General features: G+C 41.4%; 1 protein-coding gene across 2 annotated transcripts in view; it reads right to left on the bottom strand.

The window, feature by feature from the left end:
- Positions 1-1,472: 1,472 nt before the first annotated feature.
- Positions 1,473-16,510, bottom strand: part of LOC306930676 (uncharacterized protein) — a 42,202-nt gene continuing 27,164 nt past the window's right edge. For both annotated transcript variants that reach the window (XM_079511766.1, XM_079511767.1), the window contains exons 23-26: positions 13,950-14,172; positions 9,816-10,079; positions 9,451-9,574; positions 1,473-2,217 (exon numbers count right to left, since the gene is read on the bottom strand). In XM_079511766.1, the coding sequence (XP_079367892.1) occupies positions 1,631-2,217; positions 9,451-9,574; positions 9,816-10,079; positions 13,950-14,172 (1,198 nt within the window). In that variant the 3' untranslated portion in view covers positions 1,473-1,630. The remainder of the gene's footprint in view (positions 2,218-9,450; positions 9,575-9,815; positions 10,080-13,949; positions 14,173-16,510) is intronic.

Raw genomic sequence — 16,510 nt, 5'->3', positions numbered from 1 at the left:
AGACGATATCGATATGTAATACAATACTAATTTCAATAAATCACTTTGTGAAGGCAGGTGACTGTCATGTTGTAGACTACGCCATAACGACAAAAACATTCTTTGTATACAAGTTGTGCGTTTCTTCCTTTACATGTAGATGCATTTTCATTTGAGTTAACCAAAATGTTTTCATACCTAGATTTTTTTTGTTTTGTTTGTTAAATTAATAACATTACTTTTTTAATGACGTCAATACCTGTGAAGTCATGGACTCATCCTGGAGGATCACCAACCTGCAAGAGAAACTGCTCACCTGTGTTCATTTCATTCAGCCCGTTGTTTCCACCTGATGGCTACAACATGGCCAAACATCCAAGTGGAGAACATTTCAACAGAATGTCATCTAATGAAAACGGACACTAAAAAATGTGCTTTGTACTGTATAAAATGTCTATCTAAACCAGTACCCATGATACAAAAAATCGACCTGAGGCCAATTCTAAAAACGCCTCCTAAAACCTAACCTAAGGTTTTCTGAAAACCTTCAAATTCTTACTAAAAAAATAAAATATGTTGCTATATGAGACAGAGGTGTATGTGACACAGAGGGTGCAGCCTACATTTAAGTTTAAGGTAAAACGACGTATATGGTAACACCAGGTCTAAATGGGTTAATTCTCGTCCTGGGGCGCCAGTGGTTCTCAAACATCTTCATGTCAAGGAAGCAAAATGGACCAGCATTCGGCCACAGACCTCTGTCTGAAAAGAGTTCGTGCCAGGAACCCCCCGCAAGGTGTCACATTGCAGTGAGCTTGTAGAACCACTATTTTGATGTTGCTGCCTGTTAGAATATAACAGATCTAGCGTTAGGTTTAAGACTCCCCAGGACCAGAGTTTAGAACTGCTACTTCAAATTGCCTTCAGCCCAGTGCATGCATTATAAGTACAATTATATACAATCATTATCAAATAATTATAATATTAATATTCATCTGTATATCTTTTCATGAAAAAAAATAATGTTAGATTATTTACTCTCTCATAAAACATCACATGAAAATCGAAAGTGAATAAATACGTTACATGCATGTATGTTAGTCATGGCATCATCTTTGTACATCATTTCAAAATCAATTGTAGGCTGTTATAGTAAAACAAATACAGTATTTATATGTAGTTTATTGAGACAAAATTGAAGCACATACTTTTACTAAGTACATTTAAGTACAGTAAATCATGGCGACATGATTCACTGCAGAACTACATATGTCTCTGAATGATGAGCTAAGACCGACAATTCAGGAATACTTTAATAGAACTGATGTTGTATTTATGGGGCATTACTCATCAACAAATTAAACCAGCTCATTGCAGTCTACCGATCACAACAACAAAAATAACTAAATGAGATATATGCACACATAAAAGAAGAATTCTCGCTACAAGTTTAAGATCCATTTTCTACACCTCACCAGCCAACTGGATTAGACCTACACATCCTCCTTACCTTGCTCATTCCATCTTTGTCTGTTAAACCTTTCACGTCTAAAATTAAGTAAAGAAAAGTACAGCGGAGAGTAGACTATCTGACAGCATTTTAAAATAAAAAAGGACACTTAATTGTGAAGTCTAAGACAGACCTTTAACTCTACCCCTTGTTAACCTCCATCTCCCACTTCTCCAGGAAATCCTGCAGGTTCAAGTTGAACGTGTCGATCCCCTTCGACGACAAGTGCACTCCGTCCGCGCGGTACAGTCCCGTGTTGGTGCCGCAGCGGATGTTGTCGTGCGTCAGGGAGGTGCCGCCCAGCTCGGTGATGATGCTGTGGATGCGGCGGTTCACCGTGGTCCTGACCAGGTCCACGTCGTGGGCGTCAGGCGAGTGGCGCCACACCCTGCGGGGCAGGATGTTGGACCACACCAGCAGACACTGCGGGAAGATGCTCCTCATGGAGGTCAGGTCCTTCTTGACCGAGGCCAGGAGGTCCGTGGGGCTGTCAGTGCTCATGTCGTTGCCCCCCAGGTGGATGATCAGCACGTCAGGGTTGGGCCACTTCACTTTTTGCTGGTGGAGCAGGGGCAGGAGCTGGGGCCAAGTCATGCCCTGCGTGCCCTTCCACGAGATCAACACGTTGTTGGGGTTCATGCCCAGCTGCATACCTACCTCGGGGGACTTGGCCCTGGACTCTGCCCAGTACACGAGCGAGTGGCCGCAGATCCACACGTTCTTGGGCCCTGGAGGAGAAGTTGAGAGGACAACGTCTGAGTTACAATGCTCCTCATTTTTGGTCCACAACAGTGGCTCTTAACCTGTTTCAACCTGCAAAACCGACGCTTGTGTGTCCTTGCGATCAGGACCCATTGCATGAATACACCAACGAACACACAAAACAATGGTTTGGTAGAGAACTTTAGTTAAAGCTAAAGAGATCAGCTTGGGGAGAGGACAGAAAAGGTTTCTTTCTACAATCTACTGAACCTTGGTTGTAACTAAATGCAAGTAAAATATGTTGTACATGTGTTGTTTCAATATGAACTACTGGTTAATAAGCAATTCTAATGTCCTGCCGATACATTATTATACATTATTGCATATTTATTTCAAATGTAGTTGGGTTTAACTGGGTCTACCCGTCGCGTTGACACCATTCCCCAAATTATACGTTTGTGTACTCAATATAACAGTGGGAATATCAAAATGACCTACCTTTATCTTCAAGGCCTAATATCGCCATTTACTTCAAATCAGTATGGCCATATAAATGCAATTATCAATTCTTCAATCTGCCCACCAACACTGACAACAAAACTTTTAACTACTGATGACATATTTCCAAATTAAGGTTAGAATTTGATCGCTGTAAGCTTTTCTTCCTCAGATAAATAGGGCTATACATTTGAAGTTATGCATTTAAACATCCCTAGCTGTTAACAGTATGCCATGTCATGTGTCAACCATAGCATTAACTACACAGTTTAAACATGATGCAATGAATACAACATTTCAAATCCAAATATTTCATTTCAATAATTAAAAAAAAAACATGATTATATTCTCAACTGGTCGTGTACGGCTGTGCGCTCCTTTATACTTTGACTAAACTGAAATACATTCAGAGTCCAACATGTAGTGTGGAGAAATAAAATGGAATTCAAAGTTCATACCCGAAAATAAAATTGTAAGCCAACGTTAACTTGTTATGTTGTAATTATACAACATCACTATTTAATCATTTGGTAAATTACCACCAGCAAGCAGGGCAATCCATGGCCCACAATTATTAATAACAGATTATTTATGCATTCTTTTCCATTTATTTTCCGACTACAGAGTGGAGCTCGTCTAGGCTGCTTATCCATCCAGTAATATTATAGTAACTAGCCAATGTTAACGTGGGTTACCTGAACCAGAGAACTGTGTACAGATGAGGCTCGCTGAGTGAAAGTAGTCAAATGGGAACCCTAGTAGTCAAATGGGAACCCCTGTTCAACAGGAAATCTACTGCATGAGTGCAGTATGCAGAGCAACATCAGGACTTATTAGCTAACATTTACTTATTTATCTTAGCATGCAGAAACACGTCTGTTCTCAATCTAGAAAATGCTATGAAATGGTATTACGTTGCTCTAGATAAATGCTGCTAAATGCCTAAATACAAATTTAAAAGAGTAAAAATGTAACTTTAATACAGACCTTTACAAATCCTTTTTGGACCAAAAGCAATGATTTCCATTATAAACTAGCTACATATAACAATCTTCCACGCTGGTACGTACCTACCTATACATACAATATATACTATACTAAATATAAGCGTTTTACAAGTCATGGTAATTTACATTGTCCAATATTTAAACTCTATGAACACAACAAATTTTGGAATGAAATATAATTCACTTCATTTTGAGGAGAATACAGCAATGTAGAATAATCCCTAGCTAATGTGATGTTTAAAAATAAAACATTCAATACATTATAAACTTAAGTCAGATATCACCCTGACTGTAGAGGTGTATTGCACAGGGAAAGTATTTGTTGGGATTCGAGGATTTCTTGTGAATTATTCAAATAATCAAAATACCGTCTATCAATGCAAACTAGCACCAAAGTAGGCTTTATTTTACTCTTCTTGGTCTTCCAATAAATGGTCTCTTTTCATGGAAACAGGGATATGAACGGCTACTCTTACACAATAAGTGCAGATCAAAATGGCTGCCGAACCACATCATTTTCTAAGCTCAAAGGCTTACAGTATAATTCAGATGCAGTGGTTCTTAACTCCAAGCCCTTGAAAACCAGACAACTGCATCATTAGTTATTCATAATATCACTTGGTGTCTAGGGTTGGGATCCTTTACTGTAGGACTCCTTATAACCCCTCTTAACGATCCGATTCCTTAGCGGTTCCATTTAACGATTCCTATAGGGGGTTCCAAATGGACCCTTACAGGTGTGTAACTCTGAGTTATGGTGGTCCTTGAAATTAAAGGTTTGCAAACCACCGATATTGCAATTGTATAGCAGACGTGAAGTCCACATAGCAGCTCTGACAGTGTGATATAAAGGCAGTGTTGCCAGATGGGAAATGTTGAATTATCATACCGGAGGCTTACAATTATCGTATTTGAAAGAAAACTATCGGCCAAAAAAGAAAAGTCACATGTAAATAAGTAATTTTAGCAAAACAATACATATTTAGTGTAAGAAACAACCTTGTTTGAGACTCCTGGCTATGATACAAAAATGCATCACATACGCTGCGTGGAAGTAGGCTACTTCATGGATCTTACACAAAAGGCTGAATCTGGACTGTAAAGACGTGGCCGGTGTTTTCTATGCCTTCAAGTACAGATCTACAGATCTACAGATCTACAGATTTTGAAAAGCCAAACCGGATCTCGAATCAGCATCCAGGACTTTTTGTGATATGGCTAAATTGTCGTACATTTGGGCACTTTTATTGATCGCACGTCATACAGAGGGTAACAAATAAGGGTACAAATAAGATAATTATCGTACATCTGGCAACACTGCCTGACAGTCCCTCCAGCAGATACTCATTAAAAGAAAATGACTTACCCACAATTAAATGAATCAATCGAGTACATTCTCCCTCGCCAAACAGGGAACAAAACAGGGAATTCAAGTCAGGAATAGGCCTTAACATGGCTTTCTTGAACATGGCTTAGATTTTGTCATCTTGCTAAGGGAATATGAAATACATTACTAAAGATAACTGAATCTAGGCTTGATGTTTCTAACAAAAACATATCAGAATGATAGTGGCAGTGAGCATTACATCACTATCACAAAAAAAATGACGTTACATTTATTTTAGTTGGCAATTTAAAGCTGCAATCCATAACCTTTTTTTGTGTGAATAAAATATGGTAGAGAATGTTAATACAATATCACATATCTGAGGGGGTTGGAGGGTCCCGCGGTTGGGTAGGACATCTACTGGCTAACAACTGCATGGAGCTCAAATCAAAACAACATGCTTGCTATTATAGCTCAACAGTAACAATAGCAATGATGATAACAATCTTAGATTTGTATAGCACGTTTCAAGAAACCCAAGGATGCTTAACGCCAAAACAGTAAAAACGTTGCAGTTTGCACAGGGAACACATTCAAATCCCAGTTAGTAGATGAAACTTACTGATTGCAGCTTTAAGTATTTCTAAAACGGATTAACTTTAAACTCTTTGTAAAATAAACTAATGCCAACTTTTGTCTAGACTAATTCCTATTCAACGTCTAAGGAACAATGTTAACTACAATAAATATTTTCTATCGTAAGCCATGTCTGTGAAAGCCAATTTAGAAAGAGAACGTGACGTCACCCGATTCAAAGTAATAGCTGAAAATCTCTCAAGATGGCGCCACCTGTCCATTGAACTCTATTGAACGGTTCCTCAAGCTATATAGGAGTTTCTCCCATAGACAGAAAGGTAGACACCTTCTGCGTGCGTCACAGAAGGGGGCGTTCGGTAGGCCAATCAGAGACACTTGCTTTGGCAATGTAAGCGTTTGTTTTCACATGCCAATACATCTCCTTTGAATTGAATGTGATAAGTCCCGGAAAAGCCGCGTTGTGATTGGCCAGAAGTCATTTGGCAGCGTGCCTACCACACTTCTGACGCTCTTCCGCCTTCCCTGCGATACAGGTCACTCCAATGAACTGCAGCGGTGATTGAGGTATCTAGGTTTTTATATCTATGGTTTATCCTACTTGAAATGGCAGTCATGGACTATTGGACACTGGATCCATTGTGGTGCAATCAGTCCTAACCTACGTGATGTGAACAATGTAATACACTTACTGTTTGTTTTTTTTCCTTATACTTTATTTACCCAGGGTAGTAGCTGAGCACAAGTGCTCATTTTCAGCAACGCCCTGCTGTATACTTAAAGGGGAATTTCTCCCTAACCCTTTTTTTACAAAAGTAAGTTGATAATTATGTATATTGACAAAAATAAATATTAAAAAATAAATAAAGATTTAGGGGAGCTGAAGCTGGAGCTGGTCCTTCAGCTGCTTCTGGAGGGGTCTAACGCTAGAACTCCTATTCAATCGCGCAATTGTTTTTTGTTTACATCTGTTCTAGATGATGTGAGAGCAACACTCCATGAATTGTTGACACTGCACTCTTGCTGGTCTACGTGAGCTGATGTTAGACCCCTCCAGGAGCAGCTCCAGCTCCAGTATATCTTTTTTTCATTTTTTTTTCCAATATACATCATTATCAACTTACTTTTGTAAAAAAAGGGTTAGGGAGAAATTACCCTTTAATAAAAAGCTCTAGGCTGTAGCAAGTATAAAGTAGGCCCATCGCAATTGTTACATAATCGTCTAATCGATTTATATGACATTAGATTGTCAATCATTTCCATACGGAACACTTTTCACACATTTTCGAACACTGTGGAAATAGAAGATCTACAAGCTCAAAAGTCAAAATGTGTTGTGATGAGACATGTTTTGAGCTTGTAGATCAGCTATTTCCACAATCTATTTTCAAGTATAAAATTATGTCAGTTATTTGTCATATCCACCCTGTGCAACTTTTGTTTACGAACAAGGCCGAACAGAAATGCCATTATTACAACAGAAACACGATTAAATCGTTAATCACAATTATTATATTATAAGTACAGTATTATAATGTCATAATCGTGACAGCCTTAACTACAGGTACTGACACCGATGGAAACGATAACCGAGGGGCTGCCAAGGACCCCATATAGCCATAGCCTTTGGCTGCGGCCTACACTATTGCACAATAGCTAAAAAATAAAACAGCAATTTCTTCCGATCTCGTATGACTTATGTGAAATTAACCTGTTCATTAAGCAACGTAAGACGAGTGTGGAACAGGTCAGTGATGGAATGTCGGACGTGGAAGAGGAGAGGTTCTGGGACATCAGAATCAGCTGTTGTTGTAGGTCTAATGTCAACCGTAGATCTGTGGAGGGAGGCGTCCAAACCAAGCCCCGTTATCGTCCCAACATCGAAACTAGGTTACTACAGGCGCTCCACCTAGTAAATGGTGATCTTGACGTGACCGTAAATGACTGTAGGCATCTAGATGTTACTGTGAGCAACGTCTCGGGCCTTCATTCTCAATGCCTGGGCTCCTGGAAACTGCTAGCTTTATTTAGCACAACAATGCTCGGCAGCACATTCTTCATGGAGGCATTCTTCTGACTCAACTATGGTTGGAAAGATCTAACGGCTCAGCTCTGATTTGAAAGCTATACAATGGCAATAGCGGTTATTTGTAAGCTAGCTGTAATAGCAATAAGAGTAACTAAGCTGCGAATACACCATACACAATGCTAAATAGATTAATGTCATTATACAGGTCTGACTACTTGGGGAAAAGTGAATACATTGCATAGCATCCTCATGGAGCAAACCAGAGGTGCTGCTATCGAGTTTATGAATACATGGGGACATTGTTGTGTTATCCTTTTAGTCTTAATATCTGACTGTACCACATACTGTTTGCATACCGTCTAATACAAGTATTCAATTAATTGATCAAACTCAAAGACTACCTGGCATGAACAAGAAAAGAAGTTAAGTTACACTGTGTAGTCACTGGCAGCAGTCTTCTTGTCTTCTTAGATGAGATGGACCTCTATTGCTTGGGCTAAGGCACATTCTGAAGCACACATTTCACACACCTCCTGCTGTTCTGTATGACTGAGCACTAGCTGCTGTTAGCCTGGCCAAGTCAATAGCCTGGATTCCACTGTGGGGACCAATGTGGCTTTCTAATCATTAATTCCACCAACAATTCATCCTTTTTGCAGTTCAATAACAGAGTTAAACCAAGAACCGCCATTTGACCCTGCAGTGGAAACCTAGCTAATGCAACTTATTTAGGCTGATTTTAACTCCCTGTATAGCCTTTTAAATCGCCTGGCTATTTAAAACAATCAATCAATCAATGGACTGGGCTTAATAATTAGCCTTAAATCCTCAGCCTCTTCAGTAAAAAAAACAAAAACAAACGGTTTGATGAGTTATGTCATGATACCACCCACGCAAACTCCTTCACATGACTACCGTTAGGCCACAGCAGCTGATGTAAGATTCTAAAGGATAATTCTTTCATGTTTTACAATATATTTTTTTTCAGTTGAAATGTAATGTTTAAACTAGTGGTTCCCAAACGTTGCCGTGAGACATGGTCCAGGTTTGCCTTGCTATTTCGTGACCTCACACAACACACCATGCGCTTGTAGATCTGCTATTTGCTTTATGCAAAAAAGGTAGGCAAGCTTTGACTTGCCTATTCATTGTGTGACGTGGTCACAAAGTTTGAAAAACACATGTGGTCGGTTTTACTCAGTATATAGAGTCTAAGTGGTTAAACTGAAATGATATTGATAAATTCCAAATATAACTATTCTGAGACACCCCTGGACTTGTGTCTCGGCACCCACTTTTAGAAACCCTGGTCTACATGGCTGCGCAACACCTTGTCTTTAATTCTAACTGTATTTAATTGGCATCCTAAATCAGTGCTTCCCAATCTTGTTGGCTCGAGACCCAAAAGAGTAATGCTGTGGCTTCCCGGGAACCAAACTAGTGTAAATGTTGTAGTTTGGGTCCCCTCACTCACATTCTGTGGTTGTAGATCTGCCATTTTCACTGTACTTAATTTCTTAGATCTGTTTTCAATTCATTTATGAGATTATTTTTGAAAAGTGTTTTCAAATCTTTCGATTGTCAATAATAATTAAAAGCAAAATGTAGGTAGCAGAAAAATAGGTATTTACTCAACCCGCAAATGGGCCCCGACCCACTGTTTGGCAAACACTGGCCTAAATCCCAGCTATGACTGAACCCTTGACGCCCAAATCCTCCTATGAACTTTTCCTATTTCTTAATGACATTTTCTTGCTAGACGGTTCACTGATTTAAACTGCTGTATTTCAGTATGTTTTGATACCTGTTTGGGTAGCGTTGTCCTCTGCTGGTATTTTCTTGCCTTGTCTGTATTTTTCTATGCGAAAATTCATTTTCTGGGTGCGCTGCTCTTTCTTTTCCAGTTGGCGCTGGTTGTACTGGTCCAACTGCAAAGCACACACGCGCACACACACACACACACACACACACACATTAGTCTACACCTTGGCGGAAAGTACTCAAGTACTGTACTTTTGCTTTACTGGAGTATGTTTGAATTTCTATAAATGGAAAATGGTGCATTTATACAGCACCTTTTATCCAAGTGCATTACATTCACCCAGTCACACACATTCCTACACTGAAGCTACTAAAAAAAGAAAATAAATTGAATCTAGTCCCAAGTACCTTTTCTTTCTGTTTGGTCTGGACGTCGTCAGGGTCGTCCTTCCCGTCAGAACGGGATGCCGGTTCAGTCCAGTTCAGTGGACACCCACTGAACCGAACTGATTTGGTAAATGATCTGGGCGTTGCAGCGGGTGTTGCCGCGGGCGTTGCAGTGGCTGGCGCTTCGGCCAGAGTCTTCACCGTCTCGATCACCTTCAGACACCGAGCCACGGTCGTGGCGATGGCCGGATTGCTCATGGGCTCACTAGGAGACTTCTGTGACACCTGAGGCGGCGTCCATTGTTGACAGCACATTTTGGTTTAGTTTTTACATCATAGTCTTTTTTAATATAATTCAGTTTAGCTGCCTAAAGAAATATCATACATTGTAGTCGACTACATCAGGGGTTCTCAACCTTTTTGGCTGGGAACCCCCAGAAATGCTTCAGCCATGTCTCGACACCCCCACCCCCAATACAGATTGATGGCTACAATAACCTTAATAGAGAAAATACATCATAAATACTGAAATCAGATACATCGTTGAGGAAAGGTTATGCATGTGCCATGTAAACTCTTAATTTCCATTTCCGGCCAATCAGTCACTTTAAAAAAAATATCTGGGGACCACCGAGGGGTCGCAACCCCCGGGTTGAGAACCCCTGGACTACTTCTACAGTTGATTCAGTCAACAAAAGATATATGTTGCTACATAGTACAGGAAATCTATGGAAAATACAGGATCAACCTCAAACAAATTGCAAAAAAAACCAACAGCTGATTTAGCATCTTCAATATATCCTGAATAACAGAAAACAAGTTGCCTGGACTTGTCTGAGGGGAAAGTGTTGGATGTGATGATGTCAGCACATTTGGGCAAGTTGCTATGGCCAAACCTAGCCCAATGAGTGTTTTTGTGCAAAACTAATGCTTGGAATGGATTCAGCATCATGAAAACCCTCTAGTTTGACATGTCACATGCTACTTAAAGGACATTTTGAAAATATTGCCTTATAGGATGTCAATGGTGGCTATACTGTACAGGTCATTTTCAACACTTTCCCCTCAGACAATTCCAGGCAACCTTTTTTCTGTTATTCAGGATATATTGAAGATGCAAAATCAGCTGAGTTTTTTTTTTTTGCAATTAGATTGAGGTCAAATTACATTATTACTGGACTAACATAGCAACAACTAATGATGCAGATCCAGGATTGAAAGGTATAACATATAGCAGTGGTTCCCAAACCTTTTTGGCCATGCATGCAGCACCCCCTGTTACCTCCCGACCTAGCTGATGCACCCCCTGTTACCTCCCGACCTAGCTGATGCACCCCCTGTTACCTCCCGACCTAGCTGATCCACCCCGTTACCTCCCGACCTAGCTGATGCACCCCCTGTTACCTCCCGACCTAGCTGATGCACCCCCTGTTACCTCCCGACCTAGCTGATGCACCCCGGTACCTCCCGACCTAGCTGATGCACCCCCTGTTACCTCCCGACCTAGCTGATCCACCCCCTGTTACCTCCCGACCTAGCTGATCCACCCCGTTACCTCCCGACCTAGCTGATGCACCCCCTGTTACCTCCCGACCTAGCTGATGCACCCCGTTACCTCCCGACCTAGCTGATGCACCCCCTGTTACCTCCCGACCTAGCTGATGCACCCCGTTACCTCCCGACCTAGCTGATCCACCCCGTTACCTCCCGACCTAGCTGATCCACCCCGTTACCTCCCGACCTAGCTGATGCACCCCCTGTTACCTCCCGACCTAGCTGATGCACCCCCTGTTACCTCCCGACCTAGCTGATGCACCCCATGTTACCTCCCGACCTAGCTGATGCACCCCCCACATGGAAATATAAATTGCATAAGCTATATAGACATATATTTCCTTTTTATCCACATATATGAACATGAATGTCTTCATGTTTTGTTTTTGTAACAGCTTCCATTCATTGTCTTTAAAGGTATATTCAGTGATTTCACTTCATTCAAATATCACTTTTTTTGATAATCCTCCCTACTATAGAGTGTGCTGACCATATGAGGAGTTCCTCCCTGTCCCCAGTGAGCCCCTGGGGTCAAAAAACCCTAGTTTCAGTATTGGTGGCGGGTGGCAAAGCCTTCATCCAATCAGGATGAGAGGGGCCTTCCTCCAATCATGATCGAGTGGGGTGGCCTTGGTGCACATGCTGTTGGCCTGTTGCACTTCCCCTCACTGTAGTACGTGTGCATGTGCACATTTTGTTACCGGGGCAGACTGGGTGGTTTTCAAATCACCCAAATCACTGAATGCTCCTTTAAATATTGTATCTGAAACTGAAGGATGATCAAATAAACTAAACTAAACTAGAATATGGCATAATATATGCAGCATAGGCTATATTCTGCATTGCTTGCCATAATTGGCATAATATGTTAATATATTTAAAATTAAACCATAGCACCACCATTAGACCTTTCATGTCGCGCACCCCCTAGAAGGCGCTCGCGCACCACAAGGGGTGCACACACCACAGTTTGGGAACCACTGAGATAGGTTACAACAGGTCTAAATGGGTTAACACATTCAAAATAGGAGCTCTGGGGTGCCGGAAAGACATGGCCGATTTTACTCTGAAGCCCCCCTTCCCCCCCCAGAAACAATCCGGAAGAAAACCGGAGAAATATTTTGTTAGCTTACCTTCGTCTCGAGTCTATTATATCGCTAGAAGCTCCAAAGCATTCATATTTTGAACGAGAGGCATGTTGAAGTCAGAAATGAAGCGCGTAGTATATCCATCAGATCAAAACCACGGAGAGCGCCCTGGATTAGGAGAGACGAGGCATTCTTTCTGCCGCGCTAACAGCTAAACGAACGGTAAGCTAATATGAAGGCAGAGCGAAGCTACGGGTGCCTTAGAGTCTCAGTCAAAAATTCAGAATCGCCTGATATCATTGAGGATGCGCTAGGACGTGTACACACGTCCTATGAACGCGTCGATTGGGTTCCCTAGGACGTGTGGAGCCGTCCTACGGACGGAAACGGTTAAAGTGAAATGCCTTGTTTTAAAGGATTCTCAAAAAGTGCATTTTTCTTTTTAGTACATATTTGTTTCAATTGAGGACAATGAAACTTTACACTCATTCAGCGTGTTATTACATTTATTTTTCATAAGGATATTAAAAAGGGTAGCTTTGAAAAACAAAGAAGAGGTCCCGCACACTGTCAGACACTTCTTCAAAGATACCCTTTTTAACCCCTTATGGCCACCCTAACTAACAGTGGATTGTGCCTTCTACCTGCACTATTCATATTTTGAATTCATAATTTTAATGCCAATAGAAAAATCTGTGATATACACACTATATCTCATTTTCACGGGGCAAGACTATAGTATTAGACACAGAGTCCTGATGGTGGCGGTAACTTCACCATTATGCCGATTTTGACCAATGAATCTGGCGATGTCATTTCCGGTTAAACGGATCACAACATCTGCTAGCTTTCTGAACTGTGTTACAGTGATCTGTCCCCGATGCTATGCGATCATCGTTTATTTTAATATCTAAGTCAAATCTAATCAAGCCCCGAATATCGCATGTTACGCAGCTATGCACAAAAAGGATTTCGGCCGTTAGCCAAACTAGCCAAAAGTTGCTACATTTTGCTACATTAAGCCCCAGATTATAGGGAATAAAACAATTACGTCAAGGGTAATGAGGGATGTTATGATTCATTACGTCAATAGCGTGAAGGGCCATAAGAGGGTTAATATATGCTCTATTGCCCTACACACCTGTCACTAGCCTTTTGATGTGTGCATCTGCCTTTTGCTACAAAGATATTAAAGCAACAGTGGATCATTCACTCAAATCAGGTGGTTTCTTTACTTGCATTGTATTTCAAGTTTAATGTAAAATAACTTGTGTGCTCACCTTTGTGTGAAATTCAGATTGACCCGTTTTAGTTCTACTGGATCCCTGAACTACTAGTCTCTCCCTAAAACCTTCGTCTAATTGTTATTTGTTGACACAAGTATCAATATATCTAGTCATAGGTTTTTGCCATCATACCATAGTTTTTATGTCGTTTTTGCCAGTTAAAAAACATTTAACTGCCAGTCGGCAAAACATTTGTCATAGTTTTATTGGACGGAATGAACACTGACCTGAGGCGGTGGAGTCGGCCTGAGGAGTGGATTCTCGGGCTGCCCTAAAAAGGGAAGGTTTACATCGGAGGAGGTCGGCGGGGGAGCGAAACGTGGAACCCCGGGAGTGGTTCGCCTCGGAGGGGGTCCTGGAGGGGGACCGGGGGGAGTCACAAACCGTGGGGTCCCCTGACCGGCAGGAGGTGAGGTTGTAGCAGCAGCCACGTTGGCGTTGTTGGTGGAGCTGTGCAGAGAACAAGGGCATAGTTAACTAAAAATCACACCCGTGTGAAGTGAGGGGCGCTCTTATCAATCATATATTATATAAAGATATATGAAATGTAAGATGACAACTGAATTTATGTTATATATACATAACATACACATAATAATTAATTGCATTTTTATAGCGCTTTTCCAAGTGCTTAAAGTGCTTTCCAATGGTTAATTCATTCATACATTGGGAGGTGAAGCGGCGAACAGTCGACGCCAGCGTCCTCACTTCCCACATTCACACACCAATGGAGGCAAGCTCACATCGACCAACTCATTGGAGGCAATGTAGGGTTCAGTGTCTTGCCCAAGGACACTACGACATGTGGACAGGAGGAGCCGGGATTCGAACCGCCGACCCAGGGATCATTGGACGACCTGCTCTACCTCCTGAGCCACAGCCGCCCATACGCCCACATACATTACATACATAATCCTTTCATTGTCAATGGCATTTAATTAAGCAATATTACACAAGGGGGTGTTCTTCTGCGATAACTTTCGGAACTCGCCCTCCGGGTGAGTTCCTACGGCACCACAGGCGTGTAATAGGGCATTCACTTCTAGTCATTTTTACTAGTTGACTAGTTGACTAGTTGCCTAGTTTACTAGTCGACTAGTTGTTTAACCACCTATTATGTCAAAAAAAAAAATATTTGTGCATTTAAAAACGGTGTACATTGGTGACTATAACTATAATCTACCGGATCTTGAGGCCTACAAAATCGGGGGGAAAAAAATATATATATTTTTTTTTATCAACTAGTCAACTAGTACCAGCAAGGTCGACTAGTGGATTTACTAGTCGACTAGTAAACTAGTCGACTAGTTGCTTAATGCCCTAGCGTGTAATATTGCAATTATGCAACAGTCAAGGTCATTACACACTGGCGAATTAGCGACGCGAATTAAAAATTCGACACCGGAGCGAACACCGGAGCGAAAAAAAAAAGAGCGAAAACGGTCGCATTTTCGCACATTCGCCACTGATGTGGAAGCTTGCATTGACTTCAATTGGTTTTAAAAAAAGGCGAATTATTCGCACGAATAAATCGCGTCGCTAATTCGCCAGTGTGTAATGACCTTCATCCTTAAGATAAGTTACCCTAAGATATCTTAATCGTGGTAAAAATGATATTTTTTTAATGACAGATGTAGTCACTACGACCACAAATGTCCCAAGAAACTATCTAGCCTAGCCACCGAGTCTGCTGATCTCTGGGAGAAAAACACAGCTGAATTTTTTGTTTTGATTAGGTGTTCCTTTGCGGAACAGCTAGAAGCTGTTTCAACCAATCAGATTCCTCGAAACAACCTGTTGTATAATGTTTGTGTTGCCACAAAAAGATGATTTGTTCAGACACATATGACGTAAATTCTCCTTTCATTGTCAATGGTAAATGTGACACGTGTTGTGATGAAAAGCTGGATATACTCAAAAAAATCACACCCGTGTGAACTGAGTGGTGTAAGGTCTTATATAGACTGATCAGCTGTGGTCTGACGTAATGTCTGACGTAATGAAATCACACCCGTGTGAACTGGGTGACCATAGCAACCATGCTCATTTTTTGGTACGAACAGACAGACAGACAAACTAACAAAGGCAGTTGTAGGAGTGGTTTACACCACTCAAAAAATCACACCCGTGTGAACTGAGTGGTGTAAGGTCTTATATAGACTGATCAGCTGTGGTCTGACGTAATGTCTGACGTAATGAAATCACACCCGTGTGAACTGGGTGACCATAGCAACCATGCTCATTTTTTGGTACGAACAGACAGACAGACAAACTAACAAAGCCAGTTGTAGGAGTGGTTTACACCACTCAAAAAAAATGTTTTCAGTTAAAGCTGCATTATGGTAACTTTCCTCTTCTATCCCTGGATTTGAACCCGGTTTCCTGCGCAAGTGCCGACAGGTTTTACCATTGAGCTAACAGAGCCTGCCTGCTTGCTCACAGGATAAACTGAATCTTGACCATCAGGTCAAAATTCGTGTCAGATCCTGTGTCTAGGTGAGACAGAAGGGAGAAGAGTTTGGGACGTGTGGAGTGTTGTCCCGGCGTTTTTAGTGAAGGTACTTCCAGCTTCCCTGCGTTGGCTGATCTGAGAGCACGGGAGGGTTTGTAGGGTTCGATCAGACTTGCAAGATATGGGTGTGCAATACCTTTGATTGCTTTGAATGCCAGCATCAGAGTTTTGTATTCTGTGCGGGCAGTGACTGGGAGCCAATGAGAGTACGAGCCCTCATCTATTGGTTGACCCATATGCAGGAAAACGTGCCCGGGAATAACCCATTTTGGACTG

The sequence above is a fragment of the Electrona antarctica genome, assembly GCF_951216825.1.
Source record: "Electrona antarctica genome assembly, chromosome: 10".
Classification (NCBI taxonomy): Eukaryota; Metazoa; Chordata; class Actinopteri; order Myctophiformes; family Myctophidae; genus Electrona; species Electrona antarctica.
This window is presented reverse-complemented; position numbering and strand designations above follow the sequence as displayed.